This window comes from Drosophila sechellia, chromosome 2R (assembly GCF_004382195.2).
Source record: "Drosophila sechellia strain sech25 chromosome 2R, ASM438219v1, whole genome shotgun sequence".
Lineage (NCBI taxonomy): Eukaryota > Metazoa > Arthropoda > Insecta > Diptera > Drosophilidae > Drosophila > Drosophila sechellia.
Genome location: NC_045950.1, coordinates 14220058 through 14233206, shown reverse-complemented (window position 1 = coordinate 14233206; position 13149 = coordinate 14220058). Strand labels below are relative to the sequence as shown.

Here is a 13149-nt window from a genome sequence, read left to right as displayed (position 1 = left end):
GATTTAAATAATTTCGAATTTATATTTATGCCCTTTGAAAGTTATCGATTTCGATAGGCATAAAATACCAGTTTGACTATCGTGCAGCCCTGGCGCTTCTGCGCGCGCGCTTTCCAACACCGCCGCACGCAACCACCCCGCTTCCCGCTCTCCTAAAAGCCATTATTTTTCGAGTTTCATCCGCAGCCACAGTGCAAAATAGGTTTATCAATTTAATTTAAGTGTTAAAGTAGTTCTAAAGTGTTTTTTAAGTTGCGCACACGATCGAGGCCACCCCGCATGAATGGATGTGCATGTGCCCATCGATCGAACGGAGTATTTGCATTCAGTTGTTGTGATTTTCCCGTGACCATTGCGTACGAAAATCGTTTTGGGAGCGCAAGAAGGTGAGTTGCGACTGCAGATCGTTATGCCACTCTCGTTTCGAATGCGGACTGGGAATCGGAATGGGGTTACGGAACGGAGTGGAAGGGAAGGAAACAGAATCCATGGATGTGGATCTGGGTCTGGGTCTTGGTCTTGGTTTGGGTCTGGGTCCTTGAACCCCTGCACGGAATGCACGAAACCTGAATTGCGCACTGCAGCTGCATTTTATCCGATTTCACCAAGAACACACAGAGGCATAAGGCAACCGGAGGGCCGTAAGAACCAGAAAAGTGCAACAAGGAGTGGTTGCTTGGCATCGGCAGCGAATCAGTCGATTTGAACCCTTCTACCCGACGCCTGTCACAATTTGATTTAGGCCGATGTCGTCGCTTCAGTTGCATTTCTATATATATATATGCACACACATACATATGTATGTATATAGGTAGATGCGTGTGCACCATGTCCATTTGCATTTCGCATTTATATGCCCCGCATGCAGTTGCAACTTGTTTACGCACAATCGCCGCACAAAGAAACACCTCCAGGGTTCTTTGTGCGGCCAGGGAAAACATTGTTTGTGTCCGTCTCATCCATGTTCCTTTTCCTCCTTGCAGCTGCGGTCGCTGGTTCATACGGGAGTCCTAAAGGTTACAGCTCCAGAAAATGCAGCACAACGTTCATGCCGCCCGGCCAGCGCCCCACATTCGTGCTGCGCACCATCACAGCCACAGCCACAGCCATGCCCACATGCATCTGCATCCCGGCATGGAGCAGCACCTGGGCCCCAGTCTGCAGCAGCAACAGCAGCCGCCGCCGCCGCCCCAGCAGCCTCCACATCGCGACCATCTTCACCCACGGTAAGCAATTTATGGCTCCGAGGTTATCAGGATTAACAATTAAACTAGATAATGCTTCATCCTGCAGTCAAATAGGATGAAATTGTAATACCATTTGGAGTTCGGTTATAATTTAGTATTACTAATTATGGTTGGAGTACTACAAGATGATACGCCTTCTTGGTTCAGTTAGACTTCAGAAATGGTAATCATCCCCTTCATTCAATCGAAACTCCATGTAAACAAAAAGGGGTAACTTGGGTTAAATAGGTTTCCCAAGTCTAGAAGAATTTCCAAATCTATGTACAGGATTCAATTTTTAGATAGGGTGTGTTATTAATATGGGATAACATCTTATAGTTTCCAAGTCGAGATCGAGATCGCAGATAAAATTGTTTACGCTATAAGGCAATAGAGAAAAGGTGATATTTCTAGCCACTGTTTGGATCTCATGGCCTCAGTGTGTATCTCAGGTGAGGAAAATGTATTTCCCTGGCTTGGTTGGATCCTAGAGAGATTCCACATCGACTCGGAACGCCAGCTTGTCTGAGCTTTATGCGTTGCGGCAATTATGTTAATTCCTGTCACTGACAATCGGTGTGAGACTCATCATCCCATTTTCTCAACTCATAAATTATAATTTCAGTGGCTCTTTGTTCTTTCGCGCTCAGCATGACTTCCGCTCGATGATAACGGGTTTGCCCTGCCGACTGCGCTGCAATTATCCTTGACGTTCGCGAGGATCCTTCGGCTCGGTCTCCAGTAGTTCAGGCTCCTCGTATTGTCTGCGATCATATGTTTCGCCAAACTCTCCGCAAACTGCTCATCCAGTTCCGCATTCAGTTGCGTTTTGCCTGCCGGTCGGATCGGGTCGCACATGAATTTATAACGTTCGCAGACTCTAACGTACATTTGCGTACGATCTTTTAACGATCATGATAGACTTTCATCGGTGCCAAGTGAGAGGTGACATATGCAAGAAGATTGATGTTGTAGAAACTGAAGCGGGTTCTAATAAGTTCGCAAGACAATAAATTAAAGAACTCATAAAGATAAGAGATGCGCTTTCGCAAATGAAATCGAATCCTCTTAACCATATAAACTTGCAAGTGAAAGGTAAAAAAGGAATAAACTTCAAATAATACCACAGATTTGTATTAGCTGATATATGGATAGGTTTTAATGCTCTAGGGACACATAAAATAAAACAACTTAAGTGAAAGACTGAAGACTGAATGACCAATATTTAATGAAGCATAAGGTTAATAGTTATCATTGCTCAGACTTGTTTTAAAAAAAAAAGAGTGCCCATAAACACTAACAGTATCCAATTAATTACCTTTCCCTTACGCAGGACATTTTTATCGCATATCAACTGATCCTAATCACAAATTGCCCATATCAATGTTAATTTGAAGGCTTGTTTCCGTACTGATTTAGCGATTATAAATTGCCAAAAATATTTCCTCGTCTTGTGAAATGTACGAGGCTGTAGGTAAAGGGCGCTAGAGTGCTGTCCTACCCTCGATCATCGGGAAAGGAAAGGTAGGGAGCGGTTGCAGGAGCAGGGTGTCGCAGTAGGTGCGTCTCAATTGAAACTGACAGTTGGCGAAAAATGACACGATGCGTAAGAGAATGCGGCTTTTGTGCTTTGTTAGGATTTTGTCCATTGTTCGGCGTGGTCGCTGTTGTCTGCTATTCCGCAGGAACAACAACATGCGGCAGAGGGGTGGGGGGTAAGAAGCTTCTAGGACCTCCGCTCGTTGGTGTTTTTGTTTTTCCCGTGCGCCAGTCGATGTACACTTTTGTCTCGATGGCCTCTATAATCCTCTTGGCGTGCATTGTTTGCTGATATAACCGCAGAAGCCAGCGCATCCGCCCCAGGAGCTTTTACTTGTGGCCATCGATTAACCAATTTCCTTGCTCTATCCTCCGTTTTGCAGTCTGAATCATCACCATATTCACGCTCAGCAGCAGCAGCAGCAGCAGACGTCGTCGAACCAAGCCGCCGCTGTCGCTGCGGCTGGGGCTGCCTATCACCACGCCAACATCAACAGCAACAGCAGCAGCAACATCACCAGCAACAGCAACCAGATGCAGAAGATCCGCCAACAGCACCAGCACTTGAATAGCAGCAACGGACTTCTTGGTAATCAGCCTCCTGGTCCGCCGCCACAGGCCTTCAATCCCTTGGCGGGCAATCCGGCAGCTCTCGCCTACAATCAGCTTCCTCCGCATCCGCCGCACCACATGGCCGCCCATCTGGGCAGCTATGCCGCTCCACCGCCTCACTATTACATGAGCCAGGCGAAGCCCGCGAAATATAACCACTATGGCAGCAATGCAAACAGCAACAGCGGCAGCAACAACAGCAACTATGCCACCAAGGCCATACTGCAGAATGCGTATAGGAATCAGAAGGTGGTGGTTCCACAAGTGGTGCAGGAAGTAACCCCGATGCCGGAACCGCCAGTGACCACCACTAATGCCACCACTAAAAACACCAGCAACAACAGCACAGTCCAAGCTAGCGAGCCTGTAACCCAAGAGGATACATCTCAGGAGCCGGAGACTAGACAGGAGCCAGCTTCAGCGGACGACGATGGCAGCAGGGAGCATATCGATGCTACGGGAGCGCTGTCCAACGAGGACACGAGCAGTTCAGGACGCGGGGGCAAGGACAAGACCCCAATGTGCCTGGTCAATGAGTTGGCCAGGTACAACAAGATCACGCATCAATATCGGTTGACTGGAGAACGAGGACCTGCCCACTGCAAGACCTTCACGGTGACACTGATGCTGGGCGATGAGGAGTACTCGGCGGATGGTTTCAAGATTAAGAAAGCGCAGCACTTGGCGGCTAGTAAGGCTATCGAGGAAACCATGTACAAGCATCCGCCACCGAAGATTCGGCGCAGCGAGGAAGGCGGTCCCATGCGCACACACATTACGCCGACGGTGGAATTGAATGCCCTGGCCATGAAGTTGGGACAGCGCACCTTCTACCTTCTGGATCCCACTCAGATTCCTCCCACGGATTCCATAGTGCCGCCGGAGTTTGCCGGCGGTCATTTACTATCTGCGCCAGGTCCTGGGATGCCGCAACCACCTCCACCACCTGCTTACGCTCTGCGCCAGCGGCTTGGCAATGGATTCGTGCCCATTCCATCGCAGCCGATGCATCCGCATTTCTTTCATGGACCTGGTCAGCGACCGTTTCCTCCGAAGTTTCCATCACGCTTTGGGCTGCCACCGCCTCTCGGAGCTCATGTACATCATGGACCGAACGGCCCATTTCCATCCGTGCCTACGCCACCTAGCAAAATCACCCTGTTTGTGGGCAAGCAAAAGTTTGTTGGCATCGGACGCACACTGCAGCAAGCGAAACATGACGCTGCGGCGAGAGCGCTGCAGGTTCTCAAGACACAGGCCATATCTGCCTCTGAGGAGGCTCTCGAGGATTCGATGGACGAGGGCGACAAGAAGTCGCCCATCTCGCAGGTTCATGAGATCGGAATTAAGCGCAACATGACCGTTCATTTTAAGGTGTTGCGCGAGGAGGGGCCGGCGCACATGAAGAACTTTATAACGGCCTGCATTGTGGGATCTATTGTCACCGAAGGAGAAGGAAATGGCAAGAAAGTGTCCAAGAAGCGTGCCGCAGAAAAGATGCTCGTCGAGTTGCAAAAGCTGCCGCCCCTTACGCCCACCAAGCAGACGCCATTGAAGCGGATTAAGGTGAAGACGCCCGGAAAAAGTGGGGCAGCTGCCCGAGAAGGTTCGGTTGTGTCGGGCACCGATGGTCCTACGCAAACGGGCAAGCCGGAGAGACGTAAACGCCTCAATCCGCCAAAGGACAAGCTGATAGACATGGACGATGCGGATAATCCCATCACAAAGCTAATTCAACTGCAGCAGACGCGTAAGGAAAAGGAACCCATATTCGAGCTGATAGCCAAAAACGGCAATGAAACCGCTCGACGACGGGAGTTCGTTATGGAGGTCTCCGCCAGCGGAAGCACAGCCCGTGGAACAGGCAACAGCAAGAAGTTGGCTAAGCGAAATGCTGCGCAGGGTAAATTAATTATAATTAATAGAAAGCTAGGAAATCCGTAACAAACTTGCTTATTGCAGCTCTGTTTGAATTGCTAGAAGCTGTTCAAATCACACCTACCAACGAAACACAGTCATCGGAGGAATGCAGCACTTCGGCAACAATGTCCGCCGTTACAGCACCCGCAGTGGAGGCAACTGCGGAAGGCGAAGTGCCCATGGTAGCAACGCCAGTGGGTCCCATGCCAGGCATTTTAATACTGCGCCAGAACAAGAAACGTGAGCAAGACCCGCTTTAAATTCAAAATACTATATTTATCAAATACGTTTTTATCATTATAGCAGCAAAAAAGAGGGATCAAGTTGTAATTGTCAAATCCAACGTGGAATCCAAAGAGGAGGAGGCAAATAAGGAGGTGGCAGTTGCAGCTGAGGAGAATAGCAACAACAGTGCAAACTCAGGTGACAGCAGCAACAGCAGCAGCGGCGATTCGCAAGCCACTGAGGTGGCTAGTGAGAGTGCACTGAATACCTCAACCGGCAGCAATACGAGTGGTGTGAGTAGCAACAGCAGTAATCTTGGAGGCAACACGGAAGGTAACAACCATGCCGAGAGTAAAAACAACAACGGAAACACTAGCAGCAACGCGGAGAGTAGCAGCAACAGTACGAGCAACACACAAAGCGCTGGAGTGCACATGAAGGAGCAGCTCTTGTACCTTAGTAAACTTCTGGACTTTGAGGTAAGCTCACTGAAGGAAAAGCCAAGCCCAACCTGAACTAACCATTCTATGTCATTTTTTGCCATTCAGGTCAACTTCTCGGACTATCCGAAAGGCAATCACAACGAGTTCCTGACCATCGTGACATTGTCCACACATCCGCCGCAGATCTGCCATGGCGTTGGCAAGAGCTCCGAGGAGTCGCAGAATGATGCTGCAAGCAATGCCTTGAAAATCCTCAGCAAACTGGGGCTCAACAATGCCATGAAATAAGCATAAAGCGCTGAAAATTTCACAAAACCCTTATTAACTGCAATTTTTTTTGTTGCACATAAGCAAAGAAAAAACAATTGAAATACCCGTCCACAAAGCAAACCTTAAACAAAATCCAAAAACCAAGCTGTGTGCAAATTCAAAAAAAAAGAAGAAAAAAGAGAAATGTAAGAGAAGCAATGCAAGAAACAGTTTTGAAATAGCAAATTATTAGTTAATACCTATTTATTTATTTATGTGTGCAAGTTGTGCAAACTGGTGTTATTATTTTATTTATTTGTTGAGAATTGAATAACGAATCGAACTGATAGTAACCGAAACTGAACAGAGGCAAACACTTAACCAGAGCCGCAACATTGTTAATCCAAATCGAGAATCGAACAATAACTAGACTTAATGAAAACCCAACAAAATCATGAATGAACAGATGCATAATATATGTGCAGTACCTAAACTTAAGATTAAAGCTCATTAACCACTTGAATTGAATTGATGAACAAAGGACTATTGATACCTCTTAGCTGCATGCGGCAATCGCTTTCAAAAATAAATACAAAATTTCTGAGCACCTCGGTGCAGGACAAAATTAAAGGATATCCGCATTCGCGAATAAACCAGGCAGGCTGTCTATGGATAAACTGGACAAATTTTTGATTTATTTTTCAAAGCACGACAACCATGAACCGTTTGTGGTCATATGCTTGATGAAACTCGTCGAATAATGAATCTATTATACGTATACTATATTTAAGTGTTAAGCATAAGCATCGGCGGATGTCGGAAAGTCGTATACCATACCCCATGACCGGTCGATTTGCCAAAACTTTCAGCAAATATTTGCAATGTTTTGCTGGATTTTGGAGATTGATAGGAAGTGGAAGAAAGTGGGCGTTCACGCCGAACATACAACATAAAATACAATTTACATAATCGTTATAATTATATTTATGAATGTTTAATAAGCCATTTTTGTAAATGTTCAGCTTTTGGCGAGTGTACAAGCTAAAAGCTGAACATCCTTATGAATAATGAATCGTGTTGTTTAATCTGTCATGGTTTGTCCCCACATGTCTTGCTCGTTTTTGAATCCGACTTATTTATTAGTTATGTTATCGTCGTAACCCCCATTACTACACCCCCTCCCACACATTGCACACACCAACAGAAATTTCGAGAACAATAGTTTTAATTACTTTTATCCCGAACAGCACCAGTTGATTAAGCGTTAAGTTGCGTTATGTAAAATGTATTTTGTCTAAGCCATCACGTTGGCCACAATGTGCATGATTGCTTCGCGATTTGCGATCCTAACCTAAGCTTAAGCCCCAGCGAACTGTAACCGTTGAAATGAAGTCAATCCCAGTATTAAATGTATAGATAGGGGGCAGTTGTGCGTAACTCCCATTAAATTACTAGACTCACAGATATATATATATATCGTGCACATTGTTTGCGCCACACAAATTGTTCATTTTGTTAGAAGATTTTGCAGACCCAGCGATACGATACGATCATAATCGTAGTCAATAAATTTTCATGTGCGAGTGTAGCGGTGTCTGCTTTGCAAAATCTTCACAAAATTGATTGAAATTATTAATCTTAATGTATTCGTATTCGATGTATGATGTATTCGCAGGTAGCAACAATGCGTGAAGATCTGTTCATTAACACCAAATAAAGGCATACGAGTCAAGATGAGAGAACACATTTATTAGTCTTAAGCCTACGCCCACACACATTCACTAAGTTTTGTCTATCTGTAATTGTGACACATAATCATGTTATGTCATTAAAAGTGAAGAAAACCTCCCCCCAAATGGAAATATGTAAAATGTAATTATACGAATAAAAAGTGAAATAAAGTTGGAAGTGAGTGTTTTTGATTGATTTGGGATAAACGCATATGAAATGAGTTAGGCCCGTAAATCGACAACCCATCGCCATTAAAAACTATGATTTATTTCGGCCATAAATTTATTTATAGTCCCGCCTTTCCTGCCCTGCCCTACGTTGAAAATATTTGTGACAGGTGGTATAATATGTAATAGTGGCCGAAAACCCCGACGCGTTACATAAAATATCATAAAAATTAGGGAAAATTATATTTTTTAAATTCACCATCAAAATGCAAAAGGGTGAGAGGCGGCCATAAACATAAATACATAAACGTTTGTTAATTTGCCGAAGAAAACAAAAAAAACCTTTCGCAATACGAATTCACAAACTGTAAACGGCTTAAATGCTCGAATCAGATTATGATGTGCCGACAGCTCTCGAGCTGACTAATCGATGACAAATGTTTATGCAAAATGGTCCAGACTTGAACCCCATTCATTTCTTCAGAAGATTTCAAGAATTTTCGAGACTATTATACCAGTTAAGACCTCAGAATTTTGCAGGTTTGTATCTTATAGTTTTAAATCCTTTGCAGATTTTAAGATGAATCTTTGGAAACTAAACTATGTTTTCTTTGGAAAACATTAAACTATGTAGCTTTTTAGATACATTTATTATGGTTGTGAATATCTTTTTTGCAGCTTGTTATATGATAGGTCTTAAAATAGTGCTAACCTATGAAGCTCGATCTGGTTAAGTGCGCGATGGGATGTGCCATGGTGCAGCTCCTCCGCTTTCTCCGCTGGCATTTGGCTAGTTTTTGTGGCAATCGTGCGATTAAAACAAAAAGAAAACTACAAAAAAACAAACTTGTGGCCGGCAAATGCATAATAAATACATAAAATTAAATTAATGCCTTGCTTGCACATCAGCATCCAGCTTTCCGGCAAAATCAAAGCGATTCCTCGTTCGCCACTCTGCCCCTCCATTTGCATATGCATTTCTCTGGGGGCTCTGGGTCTGTGGGATCCCTGAAACTGGGAGCCACCATATCATATCAAATGTAATTTTCTGTCCCTCGCGCCTCTGATTAATTTATGGCGCTGATAATAATCCGGCTGAGCTGGGCAGTAGTAGTAGTAATAGCGTGTGATTATGAAATTTGGCTTGCCAAAAGAAATCAATAATATGAGCGAGCGGCGGAAAGAAATGGGGACGTTGAAGTAGAAACAAGATACCCGGTTACCCGTATCCGTACATCCGAGATGGGTCCAAATTAACATGTGTTTGTCAGACGCCGTTTGCCGGCATCTTTGGGTTCATCTGCATATGGTATGTTGATGTGATGTAATGGGCGTTTGATTATTTTGATTTTGGTCTTTTGGGTCGGGGCAATCCGAAATCGTTGGAATTTTTCTTGAGGCTACGGAAATGGAGCTTCTCGCACGGATTTGGCCCGGGCAATTAACCAAATCAATGCAAGTAATTTGATTTAGAAATGCTTAAAAACCCCCCTCCCACCAATCCAGAGATTTGCTTACATCACCTGTAGAGTTTAAAACTTAAAACCATCACCTAATGCATTTATATAAATTGAAAGCGATATTCGGGAACTTTTTTTCTCGAAAACGAAACGAACGAAAGTGAAACTTTGGCTGTTCACAGCATTCGATTATCATACGAGTGTGTGTGCGTGCGTGCGTTAATTTTGATTTATTCGAATAATTTTTTGAAAAGATTTTGAGTAATGCCGTGTTTGACATGCGTTTAGAAGCGACGCCCATCAGTCTTCGCCTCCGCCTGGTTTCTGTGGGAATAGCAGCTCCTCCATTCCGTGTGGCTGATTTGCATGCTAAGCCCACTGTTTAAGGGGCAAACAAATGATTGAAGCCAACTAATGATGATTACCCATCCACTGTTTCACTGATCCACTGCTCGGTGGTCACCGATTGCATTTCGAAAATATCGAAAATTCCAAAAATTTGTTTATGAATGTTCCCCCAGCAGGCTGGTAATCGAATTAAGCCTCGATGAATACATCAATGGATTGGTTTTGATTGAGGCCCATTTAATGCAATCGGATTTGCATTTAATTAGCGTCGGATTGGAAATCAAATCCATCTGGCAAATCCGAATGGCTGGCTATTTATATGTTTTAAAAATAAATTTATATTAGCATAAGTAATGGTTTTGTCACACAAAATTCTATTTAAGTTAGTACGTTTTAACTAAATTTAACTGGAAGAGTCTAAGAACCAGTTTCAAAACCCAGTTTTATACAATCGATCATTTATTCAACTTTTTTTTTTTGTAAAAAGAAAACATTAATTTCCACTTAATAGGCAATAATTACAGGTCAATAAAGACATCCTCTTAAATTTCGATTTTGGCACGTGATCTATGCACTGAAAATAAAGGCATTTGTTTTATGTTTTCACTGCCCGAACGAAGTGTATCGCGTTCTTTTGGCCACTGAGTTGGTAAATTCGCTTTTAATAATAGTTTAGCAGTCAACATTTTTCCTTCGACAGCAGCGATAACCCGCAATTAAAGCCTGGCCAAATGATGATGTGCAGACTCAATAATTTATTTGACACTTGCAGGAAGTAAAGATTTTGAGGCGCCGCAGGTGGAATGGAATATCAGAACACTATATAGCCGAATCCATATGGCAAACGGCCTTTAGTGGAGCAAGATGAATGACTGGCGATGGGTCAGCAATTGTGTTACTTAATTTATGGAAAGAAAAACACTCGCCAGCAGCAGTTGGAAGCGAGCCGCAGACAAATTGTTTTGCCTCATTTATTATTATTATAATAAATGCGGAATAATTGAAAGAATTCGCCAGGTGATTATTTTGATTGTACCCATTCAAATCAGCAGGCCGTTCATCATTAGCAGATTCCAACAATTGCTGCCACTGACTGCCAAGTGCTTGGGTTCTATGGCCATTGGCCATTGCATAATGATCAGCGTTTTCGTTGGTAGTAGGTGGTAGTTTGCATAGATGGCATTTTGGGGATTTGGGGATTTGCTATTGTGCGTCGGTAGAAATATAAATAAATGTGATTAGTCAAATTGATCGATGTCCGACAATGGCGAACGGCAGGCAGACCGTGTTTGCTTTTATTCGCCACTATTTAAACATTTGTTTACTTTTTGTCTTTGTTTCAGCGGATTTGTCAAGAAATAACTAATTTGCCAATGAAAGAAAACATATAAAGTGTCATGTTCGGAGATAACACGCAGCCAAAAGGCTTAGAAAAGATACAAATTGAAGAAGTGTGAAGGGGATTAGATGGAGGCAACGATCGGGGAAATACTCTAGATGTTTATAACAAGAAATATATATAAGACATCTTAATTAGTAATGATTTAAAAACTTATAAATTTTGGTTGAAGAAGTTATATGTACTATGAGTTGGATGAGTGCTTGAAATTTAGCTTGAAATAGTACATCATTAAAATTAAAATAATTTTCAAAGAATAGTACACATTTTTCATAAATTAAAGTTGTCAATGATATTTTATTTTTTTTGGAATAAACTGTAAAAATAAGTGGCCTGTAAAGTACTCTTCTGGCAGGGTATTAAACTAAGAATAAGACACGAATATCTTATAGCGAATGCCAAACGAAGTGGTAATGGTCGCCGATCTATCCAAAACTGAAGCGTGCATAATTAAAACGTTACTTTGGATCGCCACAGGTAAACCCACTTCTTTCGTCTTTATTGTTGCATGCAAAACTTATGCAACATTATCTGGACATATGTGGAAAGTGGGGAGAGCTAAAGGCTAAGCCCTTGAGCTTCCTGTTTGCGTATAAACTCCTCTATCGCCCCATCGGGAGTCCAGGTGCCAAAGAGAGCGTTTCCCATGTCCAAAAAGGCTCGAAACAAGGCTGGATAATCGGTGTTTGGTCTGTCCACGTTGTCATCGTCCAGGGGAATGGCTGCAGTTTGCCTGGGCAGGATTAGGGCAGCGATCAGTGCTGACAAAATGAAGGCGACTGCAGCTCCGGAATGCATTTCAACTGGCGTTTAACTCGGATGCAGTTGCATCACCAGTGCACTTTTTATAGGGATGCACACGATGCATGTGGCACTGAAAGTTGCTGACCCACTTCTCAATGTTGCCACAGTTGGTTGGCATGTTAAGTTAAGTCCACGAATTGGACTTTTAGCATAGTAGTACACTTTAAAAAAAAGGGCTTCTAAATTAATAAAATAAGCGACCAATTAATTACATAATTGGTCATCATATTTCTGAACTCGCCAGTTTTTCAAGAAGCAAAAATACAGTGTGAGCTATATTTTATATTTTGGGTTGGGTATATATTTCTCAGTGCAATCGTGGCAAATATTTGGCCACTTGTTCGACACGTTTATCGGCGAATATAAAAACATGGGAAAAAACATTTAAGCGGATCAGGGGCAGATGTTGTGGCAAACAATTTTTCAGCTTGTTGGATGGCGCTCGAACTGAAATTTTTTTTAGAACGCTCACCAAGGCGTTCGATACGCGTGGATCTTCAGGTCCACGCTCACATGACACCGCCAACGCCATCGCCATCGCCATCGCCGTTCGCCAGCGCAATCCATCAATCATTTGGCCAAAAGAGCCCCCTATAGCCAAAAACGCGCCTCAAGTGCAGCAGCTTAGCAGCGCTTAATGTTAATTGATCGAGCTTTTGTTTAATTAAAATTTTAGATTTGGGTCACACGATACTCAAACGCGATCTTAGATTCATATGCGGAAGTCAGGCCCCTTCGACCGATCTTCTCGTGCTTCTAAACGTAGCACTCCCCCCCTGGATCCATAAGTTTTAGCCGCTTCATAAACTTACTCCATAAATTATGCGGCACTTGGAAGGAATCTGGCCACAACCCGATGTGCCGCATTTTTCAGTCCGTGTGAAAACCGATTCGAAATGAAAACGAAAGCGTTTTGGATCAGTACAGTAAAGTGTCGAAGAAAGAACCCTTGAATGTAGCTTCACTTAAACTTTGTGTTTAATTAAAAACGAAACATTTGAGAAGTAGAGCAACATAGGCATGCAC

The 13149-nt window shown here is 43.4% G+C and overlaps 2 protein-coding genes across 3 annotated transcripts; one reads left to right on the top strand and one right to left on the bottom strand.

Annotated features, from left to right (window-relative positions):
- Window positions 1–140: 140 nt before the first annotated feature.
- Window positions 141–8122, top strand: LOC6609732 (maternal effect protein staufen). 2 transcript variants are annotated; one of them, XM_032715005.1, is made up of 6 exons: window positions 141–386; window positions 984–1226; window positions 3149–5280; window positions 5340–5537; window positions 5604–6001; window positions 6071–8122. In XM_032715005.1, exons 2-6 carry the CDS (start codon window positions 1033–1035, stop codon window positions 6251–6253), a joined length of 3105 nt encoding a protein of 1034 aa, XP_032570896.1. In that variant the 5' UTR covers window positions 141–386; window positions 984–1032; the 3' UTR covers window positions 6254–8122. The 2 variants fall into 2 exon arrangements, with proteins under 2 accessions (XP_032570896.1, XP_002034389.1); XM_002034353.2 differs by having other exon boundaries at window positions 5601–6001.
- A 3474-nt stretch (window positions 8123–11596) lies between these two features.
- Window positions 11597–12196, bottom strand: LOC6609731. Its single transcript, XM_002034352.2, has one exon. The coding sequence runs from the start codon at window positions 12115–12117 to the stop codon at window positions 11878–11880; it is 240 nt and encodes a 79-aa protein (XP_002034388.1). The 5' UTR covers window positions 12118–12196; the 3' UTR covers window positions 11597–11877.
- Between the last annotated feature and the right edge of the window lie 953 nt (window positions 12197–13149).

Bases quoted from the DNA above. Each gene is read 5' to 3' on its own strand.
- LOC6609732 (XM_002034353.2), top strand. From the start codon at position 1,033: ATGCAGCACAACGTTCATGCCGCCCGGCCAGCGCCCCACATTCGTGCT. The intron at 1,227-3,148 runs GTAAGCAATTTA...TCCGTTTTGCAG, and splicing joins CGCGACCATCTTCACCCACG to TCTGAATCATCACCATATTC. The intron at 5,538-5,600 runs GTGAGCAAGACC...TTATCATTATAG, and splicing joins ACTGCGCCAGAACAAGAAAC to CAGCAAAAAAGAGGGATCAA.
- LOC6609731 (XM_002034352.2), bottom strand. From the start codon at position 12,117: ATGCATTCCGGAGCTGCAGTCGCCTTCATTTTGTCAGCACTGATCGCT.